General features: G+C 32.2%; 2 protein-coding genes, 1 long non-coding RNA gene and 1 pseudogene across 3 annotated transcripts; 2 read left to right on the top strand and 2 right to left on the bottom strand.

Moving 5' to 3' along the window:
* Positions 1 to 2,986: 2,986 nt before the first annotated feature.
* On the bottom strand, positions 2,987 to 4,946 carry LOC146919386 (subtilisin-like protease 3 pseudogene; annotated as a pseudogene).
* A 524-nt stretch (positions 4,947 to 5,470) lies between these two features.
* LOC146919385 (uncharacterized) lies at positions 5,471 to 5,794 on the top strand. Its single transcript, XR_015011486.1, has 2 exons — positions 5,471 to 5,597; positions 5,630 to 5,794. It is a non-coding gene; the product is annotated as an uncharacterized LOC146919385 (long non-coding RNA).
* Positions 5,795 to 5,805: 11 nt separating this feature from the next.
* On the bottom strand, positions 5,806 to 8,607 carry LOC146919384 (small ribosomal subunit protein uS15). The gene is made up of 5 exons (XM_085712743.1): positions 8,531 to 8,607; positions 8,377 to 8,449; positions 8,160 to 8,298; positions 7,298 to 7,484; positions 5,806 to 6,052 (listed from the first exon to the last, which is right to left on the bottom strand). The coding sequence occupies exons 1-5, from the start codon at positions 8,551 to 8,553 to the stop codon at positions 6,019 to 6,021; spliced, it is 456 nt and encodes a 151-aa protein (XP_085568869.1). The 5' UTR covers positions 8,554 to 8,607; the 3' UTR covers positions 5,806 to 6,018.
* Positions 8,608 to 16,916: 8,309 nt separating this feature from the next.
* LOC146919383 (uncharacterized) lies at positions 16,917 to 18,905 on the top strand. The gene has a single exon (XM_085711030.1). The coding sequence runs from the start codon at positions 16,917 to 16,919 to the stop codon at positions 18,903 to 18,905; it is 1,989 nt and encodes a 662-aa protein (XP_085567156.1).
* The last annotated feature ends 2,940 nt before the right edge of the window (positions 18,906 to 21,845 follow it).

Below are 21,845 nucleotides of genomic sequence, written 5' to 3'. Positions count from 1 at the left end.
CTACCCTTGACCTTGATTCAATTCCAAGCAATGTGAGACTTTTTAGTTTTTAGTGTTTCAGAACACTATTTATTTATTAATTTACTTTTGAATAAGTTAAATTAGTCCACCCAAATTGGCCAAAACACTTTATTAAATCCATAAAATAATTTTATACAAACATTTAATTATATCTCACAGTTATAAGATGTTTGTATATGTTCTCTAGGAAGGATATACTAAATTCCTCAGGTCAAACATATGAAAAAAGGATGAGAATGATTGCACTCACAGCATCAGAGGGTTCAGCTGTATTTCCTATTGGGCTATCATCTTCACGACCACCATAGAGGATTGAAGAGCTGAACAAGGTGGTTTCCCCTATATCTTTATAATAATGGGTATTAGTACTCTTGTTAGATATGTCACTGCCAGAAGTCCCTAAAACGAAACCAAACAGAAACATTACTAAATAAATGCAGACATAGTCTTCCATTCAAAAAAAAAAAAAAAAAGAGTAGACTTATTTTAAGTGGTTTTAAGCCATATATATTTCTAGTTGTATATTTTGTAGTTGTATGTCATGTAAATGATGTAATCAAATTAAAGTATTTTATATTATATATAGATGAGGAGAATTTTCTAAACAAATTACCAGGTGTTCCAAGATTTTTGTTTCCCGCTTCTTGAATTCTTGATCCATTTTCCTTAACCTGACAAATAAAAAACAGCATTAATATATGTGCTATGTGTGTTTATCAAAGCAATAAATTACATTTTTAGTTTAACTCGTCGTTATAAAACTGACTTCAAACGTGAATATTAATACACCACCTCACGTCCACTATGTTGGACTTGATGCGGGGGTAATGTGTGGGTGAGGATACAAAATTTGTTTGTAAAGTGATAAATACCACTCTTCATAAATATTTTAAGACCATAATCACGTCCAAAATCAAATTTAGGACCATATAACTAATTGATTTAGTTACAAATCAATTGGAAATCACCACTTTTTTCATAATAGTTGAGAGAGTACTTTTAACCATTATGATGATCAAACCGGTAAGAATTTCAAATTATGATTCAATTGATCCAACAACGGTTTGAACTAGATTACAAATAAACAAAAACCATTAAAAAAGTATAAAAAAATTATCACGAATTGAACCAACCACATGTCAATGGGTTCAACCAAATTCAATCACCCAAAAGTATAAAAGGGATCAAATCAACCGATGAATTGATCCGTTTCCGGTTCAACCGGTCAATTCGGTCTTACTTTTGTAAACATTGATTTTACCACACATATACATTTTTTTACCACATATACATAATCACCCAAAAAAAAAGAATATACATAAACTTGGCAGAAAAAAGTACAAGCAAAATAATACGAATATCAACAAAACTTAAAATAACAAAACTTGTATTTACTATTGTCATCTTAAATCAAATGAGTTTCACCATGATGTTCTTAACCACTCTATTTTTTAGATAAAAGAACATTTTAAGTCCTTGAGATCAATTATACGCATACTACAAACTAGAATATTCAAGTCAGAGAGAAAAACTATCATACACCAGAACAGTACTAGATCTCAAGTTTATAAAAAAGACAAAAACAAACAAAAAAATGTAGGCCGGACCGAAATTTTCAAGTAAAACCCTAGCATATAATATGGTAGTAATAAGTAAAATGAAATATAGTTTTCTCAAACAAAAAAAAAAAGGTAAAATAAAATATAGTCTTGGTAACAAAAGAAATGTGTAGTGATGCATACAGATGGTGGTGATGGACAAATGGAGTCCTTGGGACTGAGTTGTTGATCGAAATTAACGGTTGTTGATGAAGGAGACGAGGTTTGCTTTTTGTTGTTGTCCATGTTTATACAAAACTACTATCTAGAGAATACAATATTGCAGAAAAAAATATAATGATGAAGAGGAAATTAAGGCAAAAGGTGTGTTTTCTATAATTAATTAATCCTGAAAATTAAGTTCAATCGCTATAAGTAGAGAGTTTTTCAAGTAATTAAGAAAAAAGATCCTATTCATTATCTTAAGATATTATTTGAAAAAACTCATTAAAACGCAATATATATTTTGGTCTATCAAAAAAGGAAATGCTATTGTATATATGGATCAAAGAATTAAGATTTGTAGAAAGTTTTGATCACAATTTGCAACATTTAATGCATTATTAATGTCAAAAACTGTATTTATAATATTAAAAAAAAAAATCTGTTTTTGTTTATTTATTTATAGAGCGTTGGTCTAATTTTTTTTAGTTTGTAGTTCTGATTTTGTTCTTCGTTTTTTTGAGCAGGGGTTATGTGGTTAAGTTCATGGTAGTTGTGTGTGTAATCTCGTTTTAGGTTTTTTGATCTTTTTTTTTTTTTTTTGTGTAATCTTTAGATTTTTTGAATAGATAAAATGACAATAGTCATTGAAAATTCATCATATAAATAGAGGTGATACAAACTCCTTCGATATTTTTATCTAGGACTTATGGACAAAAAAAAATTATGTGAAAAAAATTGCAAATGTGGACAAATCCCTTTTAATTAATTCCAAAGAAAAATATTCTATTAAGAAAAGATTTTGATTGATAATTTAAGATACGACGAAAAATAATTAAAAAAAATTAATGAAAGCGTAATATATCTATTTACGGAAAACATAGATACTTAACCAATTTAATTATGTCAATTTTTAATTACTAGAATCCATGGCATTCAATGTAATGATACTTTAAAAAGTTTTCTAATAAAAAATTCTTTCCTTCCTTGTATATAATCCCAAAATTAAATTCATTCCTCTTGAAGCACTGTGTGTTAGGATTGTTACAGGAATAGAATGTACTTTGGAAACTATTTTAAGGGGTTGAAACAGCCAAACAGGAATGTTGGCAGCACATTGTTTGTTGTATATTGTTTTCAATGTATTACTTGATAAAATTCATATGACTATTGTTTAAAAGGAGATTATCAATGGAATAAGATTATTAAGATCCACGGTATCATAGTATTCACAGAGATGGACTTCAAATTAACATCAAAGTAATTGAAGATAATAAGCTCCATGCTTTTATTGCACCTTTGCAAATAATGTCATGCTCTAATTAATTTATTTTGCCACATTTTCACACAAATACGACAGCAATAGGAATGCTAACAGAATACTTTGCAGAAACCCAATTGATAGATCCTTGAGCAATAAAGTTATCACCCCTATTCTCTCTGTCTTCAGGTATAAAATCAACCCAATATGTTACCTTTTGCTTCACCTCAGTGAATGTTATTTGAGAAGGCCTGACGCTCATACGTACTGCCAAAGGTACATAAATTACCACATTGTAAGTTGTGTTGACCGGTCCAACATTTGTCAATGTTCTACTATAAAACTATGAAGTATTCCCCAACCGAATCGAAATCGATGGATAATTAAGCTGTGCTTGTGGTATGCTCTTTACATCAGAGTATTTCACTTTCTGTCGCAAAATAATTCCAACTTGTCTATCAGTATAATTTAAACCACACAAATAAGGAACATAATCATTTGTTTCAATATCATAAACAAGTCCCGGATCGTTTGCTTTTGAAGGGTTAACATGTCCAGCACCAGTGGCAAATACATCAGCTAGTAGAAGCCTTTGGTCCAAAATAGGCTTACCATGGAGATTAACTTGATTAGCAGTTGTCATGATTGCTGATTTTATAGCAGCGGGAGACCAATCTGGATGCGAGTTTTTCAGCAAAGCAGCAATGCCACAAAGATGAGGACATGACGTTGAGGTACCTGAAATTATGTTAAACGATGATGTACTATTGTCTAATGATATAGGCCATCCTGCAAGAATGTTCACTCCAGGTCCAATTATGTCTGGTTTCAGAATACCAGGGCTTGCTTTGCTTGGACCTCTTGATGAAAATGAAACAACTTGAGGGGCAAGTGGATTTCCAATAACAGTTCCTTTGAATAAAATTGTGGCCATTGGTGTTGAAGTTGAGTTTATATAATCTTTGATGGATAAACCAGCATAACTTACATGCACAACAGGTAGAATATGAACGTCAGCAAATGGATTAAATGCTTCAACTTCACTATTGACAAGTATCATAGCAGCACCACCAGCATCTTTAACTGCTTGACCTTTGTCTATTCTTTCAACAAATCCACCTTCACACAAAACTACCTTTCCCTTAACATCAACATTCTTCATGGCAAAAGGATCACAAAAGGCAATGGAATCATCACTTGTATTAATTGCACCTGCATACACAAGTGGCAATAATGTTGATGCAAAGTCTTTTGGTTGAAACACTGACTCTCCAATATATTTTTTCCCGTTGCCAAGTTTAGCTATTGCTTCTATTTTTCTGTCGGTTGTGCTTGCACCAACAGTTAAAATCCATGGTGCTTCATTAGACAATGTACCATGAAAAGGACCTGAATTTGCAGCTGAACAACTAACAAAAATTCCCTTTTGAATTGCACTAAATGCACCAAGTGCAATTCCATCTTCATAGAAAGAAGTAGAGGGTGGTCCAAGGGAGTGACAAAGAACATCAACACCATCATCAACTGCAGCATCCATTCCAGCTAATATGACACTTTCAGCACAACCAAAGATGCCGCATACTTCGTAAATTGCCAAGTGTGCATATGGTGCCATGCCAGTTGCAGTACCATTAGCATTACCAAAGACATTAGCACCTTTCACGGGCCTTCCAGGCCGTGTGAATTCCGTGGCCAACTTCATCGTATGGAAGGGATGAATTTACGATGTTCCTTGCTCCAATGATCTTCTTGTTACAAATCCTCTTCCCTGTGAATTCACAATGGCCATTCCATTTTGCAGGTGGAGAAGGCATTCCCTCATCAAAAAAGGAAGGATGTGAGAGGGTTATTCCTTTGTCGACGATTCCAATTATGATCCCTTTACCTTGATTGGGGAGCAAACCTTACCCAACTTTATTGCAAGTAAAGGCAGAGGTAGTAATCCTTGAGAAAGTATTGGACAACAAAAACGTCCACAAAAGATACATAAGAGGGCTGCTCAAGCACAAATTCAATGGTGTGTGGTAAGTCACCAGAGGTGGCAATGAAGATTGGGAAAGATCGTGTTAGGAACCACGTGTGCCACCTATTTGAAAGTGTATTCTGGGAGGAAGGGGTAGTATAAATAAATACATGAAAGATAGGACATATTATTCATTCATTGATATAAAAAAACTGAATTGTTCTTTTGGCAAAGTCAATAACGTGTATTATCATAATAAATTATTTATTTTCTGTGTCTTTGCTCTCTCATTCAATCTTACAAATTTCTGGAATTTACAGCATCCAATGCAAGAAATCCTTATCTAGCAGTTTGTTGCTCTTGTCAATACTTTTTTTACTGTGTCTACTAGTTAAAATTTATTGATTTTGTAGTTTGGCCTAAGGGCCTCCCTTGTATAAAAATAATATTAACTGTTGGTTTAGATTTTGGAAGACCAGAATCGACTTAAAAAATACCATACTGAATTGAAGTATCAACAAGGCGTCCTCACAACCAGCAGAAAATTGACTTGCTTCTCTGGAATGCTAATTACAGAAAGGCAATACAATAGGTTTTAATTTTTTTTTTTTTGAAAGACAACAGGTTTTAATGAAAGCTCATTTTCCCGATGTAAATTTTTCCCTTCTAAGCAATCAGCAAGCATTTAATTAAAATAAAAATCCTATGTTTCATTTGTAAATGCATGCTCACACACACACACACACACACACACACACACACACACACACACACACAAGAATGCAGAAATACAAAGATCGTTTGAAACAACTTTCGAACAGTTTACTTAAAAAGAATACAATGCAGTCAAAGTAAAATAATTAATATCTTTCTACTTTATCAAAGGTTCTTAACAAAATAAGAAATTGCATGGCCCATCAAGTCTCTAGATAAACCTCAAAATGACCTTGCAGATTGCCAGTGCAGCAACCCTCTGTTACCGGAAAGCATGAAGAATGAGCCCATACAAAGCTCTAAGCAACCAAAGTGCTGGCAGTTGTTGATTCGCTGCAAATTCAAAAGTCATTAGTTGCGATAGGAACATGGTAGAATTGCAAATTAACAGGAAGGCAAGACTGGAAAGTTCAAGAGGTTAAAAGATTATTAAGTAACATACAGCTGTGCACACTTCAATAAAAGTACATAAGAAATAATAAACCAGGCAATCACACCATAATATTAGCCTATTGAGAAACAATATTATGCATGTATGTCAACATAAAATTTAATTAAACAGCTGCAATGATAACAAAAATGATTTTCAAAAGAAATATGAGCACAAGTAATAATTTATGACTTCCATTTCATTCATGTTACTGTGCAGAAGCACACGGGTCTGAAGTGTGATATTATATCATTAAAAGCAATTTATATCAAAGTAATGGTAAAACCCTGGTGATTAACAGAAATTGATAACAGAGTAAACAATATAATTGGTATGTGCAATGGTTAGTACTTAGAAAGTGCCTGAGTAAAAATTTAGAACGAAAATCACTTTATGCTTATACTTATTTAGTAGGATAAAACACATACGAAGGAAAAATAAAGACTTCAATGTCACTCTTGGTTGAAAATCATTTTTAACTATTCGTTCTTTTCCGCTTTTCATCTATTTTAAAAACAGACTTGACTAGAGCTGAAGATGACACGGTATGAACTCAAAATTAAAACGTGGAAAACATGAAGGAAGATGCACCCAAGGGGAAGGATGTTAACCGTTCTATTCAGAGAGGACTAGTACTCAACCCATAATGCATTAGTTAAATTTATGGCTAACAAGATCCTTCCTAAGTGCAGGTGCTCATGGGTCCTAGTGAACTTTACGGGATGCCCAAATTTGAATGACCCTTTCAAATAAATGACAGAAAGTCATTATTTAAGATATATTTCTTTAATTTCCTTTACCCTTTGATTATTACTTCCCTTTTTGTAAACATGCCTCATATTTCCCTGCCAATAAAAAAATGGAATCTAGGTCCCCAAAGTTTTAAGGCATTCCAAAACTTAATTAATTTTTAATCAATAGCTATATAATAAATTTTCCCCTAGACAAGTAAACGAATTCAAAATACAAAGATAACACAAATTGAAAAAATGCAACTGATCGATCTAACGCATACCACCACAAAGCTCAATATCGAAATTTGGCTAATGACATAAACAAGGTTAATTCGGTGGCTAAGCCTGGCATTTGTAGTTGAATCAATTGGATGGAAAATACAAAACAAATGGCAAAGGTTGTGAAAATCTTACTACTTCCAGACAGGGGGAAGCTTCTTGGTTTTCTTGTAATAGCGAGCAAGACGGTGGATTCTGCTCTCAACAAGGATGAGTCTGAACTTGGAGTCCTTGTCCTTTCTGTTCCTCTCCAAATGCTTGCGGATTGAAACCGCCTTCTTTATCAAATGGTACAGATCCTCGGGAATCTCAGGTGCAAGTCCTTCATATTAACAAAACAATGAATGAATAAACTCAGCGGTTAAATATGTTTAGTTCCTCAACATTATCTACTTTTTTTTATTTATTAGCTATAAAGAAATTATTCATTTTTAGTCACCACATGGACACAAATTCATAGGAACTAAAATTGAATGTAAATTTATGAAGATTACATATGTATTTAGGGTCTGTTTGATTGACTTATTTGAGCTTATTGTATATTGACATAAGCACTTATGAGACTATTTGGGAGAACTTAAAAAAATTTATGACCTGTTCGTAAGCTGTTTTCGGCTTATTTACATAAGCTCTCCAGCGTAACTTGCAATGCTATCTTAAATATTTTGAAGGCCCTGTTCTAATATTTGTCCCTCAAAAAAATGGGATATATTGGTATAATTAAGTTCAGAATTTCATATTTAAAATTTGGACCCTTAAACATTTCTATTTAATATTTTTTGGAGAATTCAGCACCTCAAAATTTCGAGGCCTTGTGTAGTATCCCGCTTTGCGCAGGCTGTTCACCAGCCCCGATAACTTGTGAAAACAGCATATAACTAATACAAAAACAGTTTGCCTCTATTTTATCAATTGTAAAGAAGCGCTTGTTAATGATAAGCACTATTATATAAGCTTCAAATTAAATTATTTATTCAAACAGGGCATAGAGAGATACCATGAGCTTTGAGGATACGGAGGATTTTGCTGCCAGTAACGCTCTTGACCTGAGCAATGCCGTGAGAATCACGAAGAATAACACCGATCTGGGAAGGAGTCAAACCCTTCTTAGCAAACTTGCAAATAGTCTCATCAACCTGAAACAAATTCAAAATATAAATACTAAAAAAACATCAAAGTTTTCAATTAGAAGAGTGTAATGTGAAATTAGTTACCTCTGGTGAAGAGATCTTAAGCCAGCTAGGAGAAGTTCTTTTGTAGGGTAAAGCGGAGGAAGAAATACCCTTACTGAAATCAAATCAATGGTGTGAGAGAAAATAAATTGAAGAGGAAGAATGTTGAATTGAGATTGGAAGAGGAGATACATACCCTTTACTATGCATACGCCCCATGGTTTCTGGCTTCGGCTGTCACTCCCTATACCGCAACACTGAAATGTTGGTAATGAATACAAACCCTAGTTAATCAAGGGATAAATTGCATTGCATTTTTTACTCTTGCTTGTGTTTGGGTTGGGTCCCCAATATCTTTTTTTTTTTTTTTTTAACTTGTAAATGCCGTTACGTAATAAACAACTTTTGATGATAAAAATAAGGTCAAATATCATTTTTGTTCTTTTAGTTTGACAGAATTCTCAAGTTAATCCTTTAAGTTTTGAAAGTTTCAATTAAGTCCTTTTAGTTTGACAGAATTTCCAAGTTAGTTCCTTAAGTTTCAAAAGTTTCAATTAGATCATTTTAGTTTGACAGAATTCTCAAGTTTGTCCTTTAAGTTTCAAACTAAAAGGACGGTAAAATAGTTTATCAACTAAAAGGACCTATTTAAAACTTTTGAAAATTAAAGAACTAACTTGGGAATTCTCTCAAACTAAAAGGATCTAATTGAAACTTTCGAAACTTAAAGGACTAACTTGATAATTTTGTCGAACTAAAAGGACCAAAAGTGGTATTTGGCCTAAAAATAAATTTAAAAAAGTGTCAACATTAAAATCATTTGAGACAAAAATATAAATTATAATTTACTTTTTTTTACAAAAAATTGTAAATTTTAATGATATCTTATTTTAAATCTAAAATATTCAAAAAGATATTTAAATATACTATTCTCAACATTCATTGATTCATTTGATTGAATGTCTTTTGTGCATCCAATTTGAACTTTAAATTGGAAATTCAACTTTTTTTTCTTCTAATTATTATGCTTAATGACAATTTTGGTCCCCTTATATACATATTTTTTTAGAAAAAACTATACTTATTGTCCTTTAACTTAATTTCATATAACCATTTCGTTTTTTATCATTTTTTTGTCATTTATGTCGTTTTCATATGTTTAAATATGGATTTTGAAGCATCAAATATAAAATTCATATGAAATATGAATGAAGGACCATATATTTTAGCATTAAGAACTCATATCAAAATAAAATCATAGTTTTGAATCTTGAAAATTCATGTGCAAATTGATCAAAATGACAAAAATGACATGAAAAAAAGCTAAAAAAAACATTATTGTTTCTCGAAATTAAGTTAAGGGACCACGAGAATAATTTTACCTATTTTTTAACTTTTAGTCCACCTTTTTAAATACCAGCTTTTTGTTCACTATGTAGTATTAAGAAAGTCAACTAAATTTTTCTATTCCCCGTCAATTTAAGTGACATGGTGCTCTCATAAATGACATGACACTAGGCTGACATTAATGAGTTGGATAAAATATTTTTCAGACCATTATTGTTGTAATTTATTTTATTAACATATTAAAATCGATTAAAAAACAAAAACAACCACACTACAACAAGAAAATTGAACCATAGTCTAAAATAAAAGTTGAACAATGAAAAGAAATTAGTGTATCTCAAAATCATATGATTGTTAGATTATAGGGAAGAAGAGAGATTGGGTTATAAAGCAAAGATTGAAAGTTTGTGTGAGTGAGGTTCGGATAATAACACAGAAACTCAATCAACAACCCATAGACCTTATTTGCAATCCCTTGAATTTTATAGCTACTTCCATCTTCAAAACTAATACTTTCAAGAGACCCAAAATTTAAATCTCATTGAAATTGATTTCTCTGTGACTATGACGATTCAAGAGGTTAGTGAGAAGGCTAAAGTGAAGGAATGAATGAGTTTTTATTGGTGTGGGTGCTAATGTTAGGGAGATTTGTAATGAGATTTACTTCAATAGAGTTTTGGATTGGGTTACTTTGTTTAAGGTTGTGCTTGAATTTGTTGTTTTGATGTACTTGAAATGAACTTTTGTTCAAAAAATTAATAATTATTTTTTAATATTTTAATTTATATATAAAATCAATAATAGTATTAATTGCAACAATAATGACACAATTTTTTTTCCAACTCACTAATGCCACATAGTACCACATCATTAATGAAGACGTCACATCATTAAAACTAGTAGGGAACAAAAAAAATTATTGACTTTCTTAATAGAGGATCAAAGAGTTAGTTTTAGAAAAAGGGCAAAAATGACTAAAAATTAAAAATATTTATATATGGAAATTAAAAGTGCATCTAAACCTAATCATTATTCATTGATTTGACTTGAATTTATCTCTTATTGACCCGCTTCAATATTTTTGTATCTTGTGAACTTCATGGTAGAAACATCATTTATTTATTTTTTGACAAAGGTAGAAACATCATTTAGGTGGATTTTCACATACATATACATTCTTCTCCTAAAATGAATATTTTAATGTCTCTTATGATGTTTTTTTTTTCATCTTCCTCCATATTTTCATGTAAATCACTGTTATATTTCAGGTAATACATGAGTATGCATGTTGTAAGTCGTTGGATGTTGTTCATCTACATTTTTATGTGATAAATGAGAATATTTGATGTAACACGTTAAAATATAGTCATTGGATGTTGTTCATCTACATCTTCATGTAATACATGATCATATTTTATGTAACACACAATGATATTGGTTGTTGATTGTTGTTCAACTACATTCACATGTATCACACAAGCATATTTCATGTAACACATGAAAAATTGGCTTTGTTTTAAGTTGTTGTTCATTATATCTTTTGCAACTCATGATCACGTATTTTAAGTAACACTGAAAACACTGATATTTGATGTAACACATTAAAATATAGTCATTGGATGTTGTTCATCTACATCTTCATGCAATACATGATCATATTTTACGTAACACACAATGATATCGGTTGTTGATTGTTGTTCAACTACATTCTCATGTATCACACAAGCATATTTCATGTAACACATGAAAAAATGGTTTTGTTTTAAGTTGTTGTTCATTATATCTTTTGCAACTCATGATCACATATTTTATGTAACACTGAAAACACTGATAGTGAAAACACTAAAGACACAACCAAGTTCTTTTCTTCGTTGTTCGTTTACCCCTTCCTCTCTTACTCACTGATTCTGGCTTGATATGGATTTTTACTTCTTTTGGCAGTTCAGATGACAAAATTCTAGATAAATTACAAAAGTATGTACAAAAAGAGGCTGCTACTAACAAAAACAAGGTATAATTGTGAACTTCTCTTGTTACTAGTTTCATTTCACTTATAGGTTATGGCTAAGTTTTTTTTCTTTTATTTGAGTTTTTTTTTCTTTCTGAAATTACAGAAACATGAAGTAAATGATGTCACCTCTGATGTTGGTAAAGAGGAACTTGTCACTATGAAATATATCGAAGAATTAAACAAGTTTTATAAGAAGGTAGGATTAACAAATAAATATGATGACTTGAAGTAACTTTTTTTGCACAAGTCTTTAATATTTTGGTATTTATTGATGCAAATATGTTGCTGATGTAGGATGAGGGGGTACGAGTACCGGTGATTACGCAGTCTCACAATCTAATATTTATATTAGCAGGAGAGCTAAGCTTCTTGACTGGGTTATAGATATCCAGACCAAGTATGCAATTTCACAAGAATCCCTTTTTCTATCTATGAATATTGTTGATCGGTTCTTGGTAGCCAGATCGATGAGAGAGGAAAAACATCGGTTGGTTGGCATGGGCGCCTTGCTGATAGCATCTAAGTATGACGGAATCCGGCACCCTAAAGTGTGTATTATATGAATATGTATTTTTCCTACGCTGTTAATGTTTCTCTAATAGTTTGTAAATTTTGTGCAGGTGGATACCTTTGTTACTCTTCCTGATAATCCTTACACATGTGCACAGATACTTTGGATTGAGGAAGAGATATTAGGAGCTTTAAACTGGAAACTGACCGTTCCAACACTCTTTCATTTCCTATCTCTTTTCATCAAGGCATCAGCAGATAACACATATAACAACTTTCTTTTGGAAAACATGGCCTATTTCCTGTTTGAATTGGGGATGATCAATTTTATCACCCTGAACTACATTCCATCAATGGTTTCAGTTGCAGCTGTTTTTGCATCCAGATGCACTATAATGATAACTCCTAACTGGATCGAGAAATTAATACTACAGACTACTTATTCAGAGGAACAAGTCAAAGACTGTGCTAGATCTTTGGTCCTTTTTCACTCCAAAGTTAAAGAGTTTCCAGCCATTGCGAACAAATACTCTAATGTTGAGAAAGGATTTATGGCACATCTTAAACCGGTCAAATCTCTTTATGTTTGAGTAATGTGTCTAAAGTTGATAGGACTTCTTTACGCTACAAATGTGATAACTTCTCGTTATCTGTCAGTGTCGTCAACACTCTTAGAGATGGATAAGACTTCTAATTACTTGTTATCTTTTTTTTTTAACAATACATTGATGAGGTATGTGCAGTAAACTTTTGTATGTATGTATTATGTTTTTATATATATATATATATATATATATATATATATATATATATATATATATATATGAGATAGTATCCGTTGACATCAGGTGTCAACGGATTCGTTGACACCAAATATTAACCGTTGATTTTGGTTGATCTAAAGGTTTATATTTGTTCAATTAAAAGTATCATGTGACCACATCTTTTGAGATTTCCATGCCATAAATATTCATAACTAGTTTGGACACCCGTGCCAAGCACGGGCTAGAATTTCCCTATATTTGAGAGAAATAATATTGTTATGTATCCAGCGTCAATTAAAGACAAACATTGAATAAAAGAGTGAAAGTTCATCAACAAATAAGTGAAAAAATTCATATGCTTAAGCTTTAAAATTTTGGATGAAGATGTGAGGTTGTCACGTGTGGTTTCTCTTTCTTTAATGTGTTGATCCACACCAGTGTTAGCTTCCGCAAAAGGCCCAATGATGGTATCATATCCCGATTCAACATTGTGGGGGAGCGGGAGTGGGTCTTGGTGGTGGATCAAGTACATAGAGTAGATGTTGAAGAAGCATATAAGTGAGATGACACATATACCTAATATCTTAAGACTTTGAGGGGAGATGTGATATCAATCTCACTTGGGTGGTTGTTCTTAGTCTAATGTGATGATACATCACAATGCAGGGTCCCACGAAAGTTCCAACATTATATATGATGATTTGTTTGTTTGTCATTTGTTTATATTTTTATCTTAAATTTTAATTTTTGGATGTCATTAGCTTTCATGTAGTTTTTTATTCGACATTTATTATTTTAGATTTAACCAACTTTTTTTTTTTTGACAAAATTTCTACACTTTTGTTATTTGGTGGGATGTGACAATGAAAAAATATTGATGTGTTTTGATGAGTTTATAAAATACATGTTTATTAGACATTTTAAATTGATGTGCCATTTTTTATAAAACACACTTATTAGTTTTTTCCCTTATCATTTCTCTCATGCTCAAATTCATTTTCCATCTTCTTTCTTTTTCTAATTTGTTTTATCTCTTCTCGTGAAAGAAAGGAACAAAAACATCTCTTTATGAAACCACTACTAACCTATATTTTCTACTATATTGTGTCTCTGGCCTTATTTGACCATCTCACCAGATCATAGACACATAAAGTCACACAGTTACAGAGTGATGTATGTTAATGTGCCATGTATGAAACTACCATCAACCCACAGTTTTGACTATATTGTTTTTTCGTCTCACCTTATTTGGCTATGTCACCAGATCACAGATGAAGAGACTCTCAAATTTAAATGAGACATGTTAACGTGTCAATTATGACTTACATTGCACATTCGATCCAAGAATAGGTGTCGAGAAATATGTAAGTGAAATGACCAAATATACATAATGGTGTAATGTTTTGGATGATGATTTGACGTCAATTTCACTTGTGTGGTTGCTCTTAGTCTAATGTGAGATCCAACCCATTGTAGGCTAATGAGTGATCCAACTTGTGATTAGTTGATTACCTTCACGATTACTATTATCTTTTTTATAATAAGAATAATAATACATAATAAAAAAGAGTTAAGATCTATTTTAGCCCATAAAAAACTGTGCTATCCAATTTAATCCCAAACAAAAAAACTTTATTCAATAATAAAAAGTAATTGAAACTTTTGTCAAAACAAAAAAAAATTGAATAGTTAAGTCTTTGAAGTTGTGAAAATATAATTATGATTAGTTATTGTTGTTGAGTAACTAATGAAATCATAATTATATTTTACAAAATTAATGTTACATTAATATTGAATAGTTTTCGGTCAAAACTGTTTGACATAATAGAAAGCTTCCAATCGAAATGGAATTTTTTTTAACATGTAACATTATTTAAGCTATCAATATTTAAGATTCAAATTATAGAATAACAAAAAGCCAATACAATTATTGGCAAACAAATTTACTAAATCATATAGAAACTTTAGACAGGGACACCTACCATCTAACCTAAATTTTTGTTAGCAAAAAACAAAATCATATACAAAAATTGATTTCACATGAGACAAATCAATTTCAACAATGTTAACTAATTTTATATTCACTTTTTAAAATAATATTAATATTTCAAAATTATTTTAAAGTAAATTATAATCATGATAAATTATTAAAATTATATAAAATAGTAGATTTTTTAAAGGAATGTGAATAATTATGCTAAACTTTTTTACACTTATTCAACATCTTATTTTATATTTATATTTGTCTTTTTGCAAATCACCAACTTATCAATCTATCACTTCACTCTCTTTATTTCTTTCTCTCTCTCTCTCTCTCTTTAGTTGGTTGAGGTTTGGGTGTCCATTAATCATTTTTGTTTAATATATTGTGCAATTGTAAAGCAAAAAGGAAAAATAATCAAGAGACAAAGAAGGTAAAAAAATAAATGAAAATTCTACTTCTTGATCCACAAATTCCACTTCAATTGAAAATTGAACCCACCAACATAGTGAAATTTACAACATACGTTTCTACGTAAAGAAAAAAAAATGGCTCGTCAATAGGCTTCTTTGTGTGCTTTGAATAAGTTTTGAGTCAACAATCCATCGATTTAAAATTAAAATTACGTGTAGTTTAGATCGTTTTGTAGATTTTGTGTGGTTTTCTGTTCTTTATCACACCTGTGGTTTTATTTTAGATTGGTTTGGATTTGAGTACCCATAATCGTCATTAGTGAAACAAATTGTGGAATTTGAGTACCCGTAGCTCGTCATTAAAAGAAACAAATTTCACTAAGAGAAACAATCTGAGAATGAACACACCCATCACGATCAAGTTTAATTCAAATCATTCTTTTTTTAACCTCTTTTCTTTTATAATATTGTTGCACATGAACTCCATTAAGCATTTCCATCTCAACTTTAAAAATAAAATGTAACAAATGATAAAACCAAATTGATACCATCAAATTACACAAATCAAACTCAATGTCTGAAAACCTATTTATATTGATCAATCAAAAGGAAATGAATAAATATAAATATATTATTTATAATTAAAAATTAAATATAATAATAATAAAAAATATTAAAAATGCATAAAAATGCATTTGTCATCATCGTGTCTAGTGAGAATGGAGGCTTGAAGTTTGATACATCAAGAACAAACCAAAGGTGAAAATACAAACCACACTCCATGATTCTGTCAACGAATTAATCTCGTAAATTAAACCAATTTTTGGTTTTGGAGCCTTCGAAAAAAATGAGAAAAATAAAAAAATGAAAATTGTTGAAACACGAAAAAAATTGAAAATTTTGAAAGAACTTTGAATTCTATGACTTAATGTTAAAGAAGTGGTGTGAGGTATGGTAAAATGGGAACCGATATTTATAGAAAAACAATTCAAGCAAATCACCACTGTTATTTTATTTTTTTGGTTACAAATCACCACTATTAATGTAACGATATAAAAATTAAGTATAATTTATATTTTATTACATCATGTGCAAAATAAATATAAAAACACATAAGTAATGACAACATTTTAAGAAAGTATATGAGTAAATTAAAAGTAATTAAGTTCATTTTAAGAATAGAACCCGTTTCGTTATTAACTTAGCCACTCATGATTTTCTCAATTCATATATTTTTAGCTTCTCATGAAAATGTAATATTATAATATGACTACTAGAGTCACGCTCTGTTAGGGTTTCCTAGCATGAGCGCCGCACCTTTTCTTTCTTAGATTTTCAATCATCCTAGTTTCACCATAATTGCTTTTTGGTGATTGTTGATTTTGGTGATTACGTGTTTTCATAGAATACTTTAGCCACCGTTCCATTTATTTCACTTTTATCACAATTGCTTTTGGTCATTTAGAACAATAACAATTCTTTGCGGTTGGTAATCTCAAAGCTACGGTTTGATCTACGACTGCCATACCTCCGGTGTGGCTTTGCCTGCCTCAGCCATGTTTGACTGGCAGGCAGAGCTAGCCCCACCAGCCCTCAACTTTGGTATCAAGGAATCACGACGGCTTTCAACAGTGGTCGCTCCCCCACCGGTTATGTCCACCGTCGTTCCTACGGTTCAGATGATATCTGCTGCACCTAAGCCCTCTTTTGCTCAGGCCCTTTGTGGTAATACGGTACTGTCTGACCCTCTCCCGGTGCCTTACATCCGTGGTGATATGTTGTCGGTCAAAATTACGGATGATGTATATGTTCGTGGACTGAATGCTTGCAAAACCAACCTTCGAGGTCGGTTGGTTCTGAACAAAGGAGACAAGCCTTACTCTTCCAAAGATCTTGCTGCCAAATTACAGAAGTTGTGGAAAGTGAAGGGGCCATGGCATTTGACGTCCCTTGGACGGGGTTTTTATGAATTTTACTTTAATTCACAAGAGGACATGCGAACAGTTTGGGCAGCCGGTACTATTTGTTTGAAGCCAGACTTACTGAGATTTTTTGAATGGACAAAAGACTTCAACATGCACACACAACGACAAACGCACACTCAGATTTGGATTCGGTTATGGGAGTTGCCACAGGAGTACTGGATGGAGAGGACCTTATATGAGATCGCAGGGGCGGTGGGAATTCCGTTACTCATTGATAATGTTACTAGAAACAGACTTTATGGCCATTATGCCCGCATCCTGGTTGACATGGATCTCTCGAAAGATATTTTTTATGAGGTAATGGTAGAACATGAAGGCTTTGCGTTTCCGTTGGCAATAGAGTACGAGGGACTGCCTGATTTTTGTAAGCACTGTAAAAGCATTGGCCACGATGCTTCCAAGTGTCGTTGGTTGTACCCTAAAAAGGACGAGTCTCTTTCTAAAGTTACGGGTGAGAAGGGAAGAAGCGATAAGGGAAAAGAACAGATACCGACAACAAAACATGTTTGGAAACCTTCAAAAGACAACCCCTCTGGAACCGGATCCTCCAAGGCCTTTGAAGCACCCCCCGCTATTACAAACACGGTTCCAACCACTTTAGCTCCGGCACAAGACCCTAAGGGTCCGAAGCAACATGACACTCAAACCACATCTTTTTCTTTTGAATTACAAAATGTTACAGACGACATTGTTTCAGGTACTCTCCTGACGAGTACTGTGTTTGAAATGGATTCACTAGTAGCGCACGATGGCGTGCATTTTGATGATGTGGAGCAGTCTATTCCCGTAATTCGGGGGGAGGAGTTGGTTCCCCGAATCATGGAGGCGACGACAACACTTTCATCTTCTGCGCATGATGATGTGCAAATTTTCTCTAATGATTCGGCTTCCTCCGATTCCACTAGGGAGGACTCACCAGCGCAGCAAGAGGTAGCCCAAGATGGCGTGCAGGCAAACTCTCAATTTCCTCTTGTCCGTTCAATCCCGGTAGAGACAGAATTGATAGCTGAGATGGAGAGACTAGACCAAGAAGATCCCCAGGCATTTAATGCATCCACTGTTTCGCTTCAGGATGGTGAAAGAAACTCGGTTACTAAGGAGGAAGCTCAAATTAATCCCAAAATTCAGGATAGCTTGGATTTATGGCAGCGTATCCGTGCTTATGATAAAGAAAATGCTATTCCGGTTTTATCAAAGAATCAGAAGCAACAAGTCAAGAAACAGCTTCAAATTGCAGATCAGAACTCAGTACATCCAGTAACGGTTCCTACAGACACTGTCGGCTCCACAATGGCTACCTCTTCAGCAACTGTAGAAATTGATGTTAATTTGATTGGGAGCGCCCCCCATGGTGCTATTCCTGTCCAACGAGTCCCTCCAAGACTTCAACATGATCTGGACCTTTGGCAACATATCAAGGAATATGATAAAAAAGCGGCAGAGGATCCTACAATAATGGCTTTGACAAAGAAGCAACAAAATATAATGCGTAAAGAACTTCTTGATGGGAAGCCGCCTTATAACACCCGTTTTAGGGGACCTTCTCCAAACCGCCAATGAATGTTTTTGTTTTGTTAGACAGGCTTCCAGCAGAGTTGCATATGGATTTCTTTCGAGACAGAATTGGCTTGCCCAATTATAGATTTAGTAGTCGTTTTTTATGTTTTCTTTTGTTTTTTCTGAGGGTTTTGGTCTAGTCCCCCCTCTCCTTGTATATTTTTTCCCCCTTTTTTATCAAATTTTAGAGTTAGATAGGCATAGGACGGAGGCTTCCCGGGGTGCCAACCTAGTTGGAATGTCGGTGTGGCCTCCTGATGTCTGTCTTTCTCCCTGCTTAGCAAAAAAAAAAGTTCATTCTTATATCCTTCAAAAAAAAAGTTCATTCTTATCACTTCCTTTGGAAAAACATTCATTCTTACCACAATTGTTTTAACTTTTTTTCGATGAATAATATGTGATCTTTTTTTAAGCACTAAACAATTATTTTAACAAATTGAAGCACTAAATAATATGAAATTAATTAGCGTCTTTTATGGTCCATGATTCCTTCTGGGTTGATCTCAGAGATATTATCAGACGATCTCGGAGTCATTGCAAAACTTCCTTTTGTTAATACCAACAACAATATGTGAAAAAGAAAGAAAAAAGCATATGAAATGATCAAATGTAACATGAACTTTTTATAGGCAGTAACTAATAAATTAATTATTATGTGAAGCAACTAAAAGAAAAAACAAAAAACAAAACGTATGTTGCAATCTGATTGACCGCCAAAGTAAAATCGACACTTGTCATACAACAATTGGATCGACCAACAAAATAATACATCAATAATATAGAAACGAATGGACATGTATATGTTAATACGTTAATGTAGCATTTAATTGCAAATTAACTATTAATTAACTATTTCCTTTTATACATTGCACTACAACCTCGTATTAATTAACTATTTCCAATCAAGAATACAGATTCCTTTTTTTTTTTTTTGGCAAAATGGCACTACAACCTCATATTACAAACCATAAAAAAAATGTTACTATTTCCCCTCATTTGACCAACTTAATTATGCCTTGAGTGCGGCAATACCATGATGGTGTACAAAATAACAGAAATAAAATAAAAAAGAAGTTACTATATTGATCATTTGACTAAATTAATTATGACTTGATTACGGCAATACCATGATGGTGTACAAAAAATGGAAATAAAATTAAAAATATGGTAAAAACAAAAAACATTAGAGTCCTCCTTCACAAAACATTAGAGTCCAAAGAGTGTAATTGCTAAAAAAAAAAATGGCACCACTAATTGCTACTTTTCCTGATTAAAAATAGTGTATCCGTACATGATGTTCATCTCTGTTTCTCCAAGAAAAATTAGAAAATTATTTCTTTTAAGATATGTAGGATATTAAAATATGGTTGAAAATTTAGTCGAAAAAGAAACTAATTTATTTGTCAGTTTGGTTTACAACTTAAAAACGATTTTTCATATATACGTACAATATTATTTTCGGAGATTAAAAAAATTCACAAAGATAATACAATAATTAAGTTATTTTCGAGTAATTAAAAAAACATCGGCTAACTAATACGTAAAATTGATCGGTCAATTAGAATCGAAATTAGAATGGAAAAAGGAAGAAAAAAAAACTTTAGTTTGGTCTGATCACATGTAAAGGTGGTTTTTTGTTTTTGTTCTAGTCTTTATAATAATTCAGTTTACAATGATAAAACAATACGGTTCGATTTAAACGTACATAATACATATAGTTATATAGTTATTTCATTTTAAATAAATGGAATGAATGTAATATAACCAAAATGTAATTAAGGCAACTTTCTTGATCAAAGGTAAAATGCATTGTAGCAATTTTTATGTAAGGAGCATTAAAGGCTAGAAGAAACATGAGACGCCACGTGTACTATTGCCCATAGAAGTATGCTTTTGTATTATATAAAGATTTCTTTTTGGAATAATAAATATTCCTAATTAGATCTCCAGGTTTTCCTCTCTTCTCCGGTTGATCATCTCGTTATGAAAATGGCAAACAACAAATAAGTAAATTTTCTCAAAATTTACTCATCGTCCATTTTATTATATTGTAATGGTGGTATAATTTGGTTTAACATAACATAGATAAAAAATAGCCACTTGTTTTTAATTAAAAGATAAGCTCCCGTTTATTGCTTTGTTAATTTTCCACCACTCATGATTGCCTCCTACCGTAAAAAGAAGAAGATGAACACCCTCCCATTTTTATTTCATGTGTAAGTAAAAGAAATGAAAATAGTTTTGAAAAGTTAGATCATGGAAAATGACTAATAGGAGAAGATAGGGAAACCGATAGAACTAATTAGGAATATGTATTATTCCCAAAAAAAAATTATGAATACTTATAGCATGAATATGGTCACATGATACTTTTAATTGAACAAATATAAACCTTTAGATCAATCAAAATCAACGGTGTGTCAACGGATCCTATCTCTCTCTCTCTCTCTCTCTATATATATATATATATATATATATATATATATATATATATAGAGAGAGAGAGAGAGAGAGAGAGAGAGAGAGATTTATTAACATCTAGTTTTTAAACTATGAAACCGTTTTAACAAAAATAGATTATGGTTCCTACTTAGCCACCACCAGTTCCCTCTTGAAGCACTGTTCATATCTTTCTTTCTTGAACTACAAAGGTGAAAATTATACAAAGTATTAGCTACAATCTCATTGATTGCATAAATGTATACTTGAATAGAAAATCATCTCTCTCTCTTACCCTCTTAAGTTATGTATTTTAGATTCTTTGATTGTCTAAATTGAGCTGGATAAAATATTTTTCAGACCATTTATTGTTGTAATTTATTTTATTAACATATTAAAATATTAAAAATCGATTAAAAAAATAAAAACAACCACACTACAACAAGAAAATTGAATCATAGTCTAAAATAAAAGTTGAACAGTGAAAATAAATTACTGTATCTC

This window comes from Medicago sativa, chromosome 5 (assembly GCF_051527215.1).
Source record: "Medicago sativa cultivar Bolivia chromosome 5, Bolivia_mono, whole genome shotgun sequence".
Taxonomy (NCBI): domain Eukaryota; kingdom Viridiplantae; phylum Streptophyta; class Magnoliopsida; order Fabales; family Fabaceae; genus Medicago; species Medicago sativa.
Note: the sequence above shows the minus strand (reverse complement) of the source record. Positions and strands in the feature narration are given on the sequence as shown.

Coding starts and splice junctions, on each gene's coding strand:
- LOC146919384 (XM_085712743.1), bottom strand. CDS start 8,553: ATGGGGCGTATGCATAGTAAAGG. Junction 8,299..8,376: donor TTAAGATCTCTTCACCAGAG/GTAACTAATTTC, acceptor AATTTGTTTCAG/GTTGATGAGACTATTTGCAA. Junction 7,485..8,159: donor CCGTATCCTCAAAGCTCATG/GTATCTCTCTAT, acceptor GTTAATATGAAG/GACTTGCACCTGAGATTCCC.
- LOC146919383 (XM_085711030.1), top strand. CDS start 16,917: ATGTTTGACTGGCAGGCAGAGCTAGCCCCACCAGCCCTCAACTTTGGT.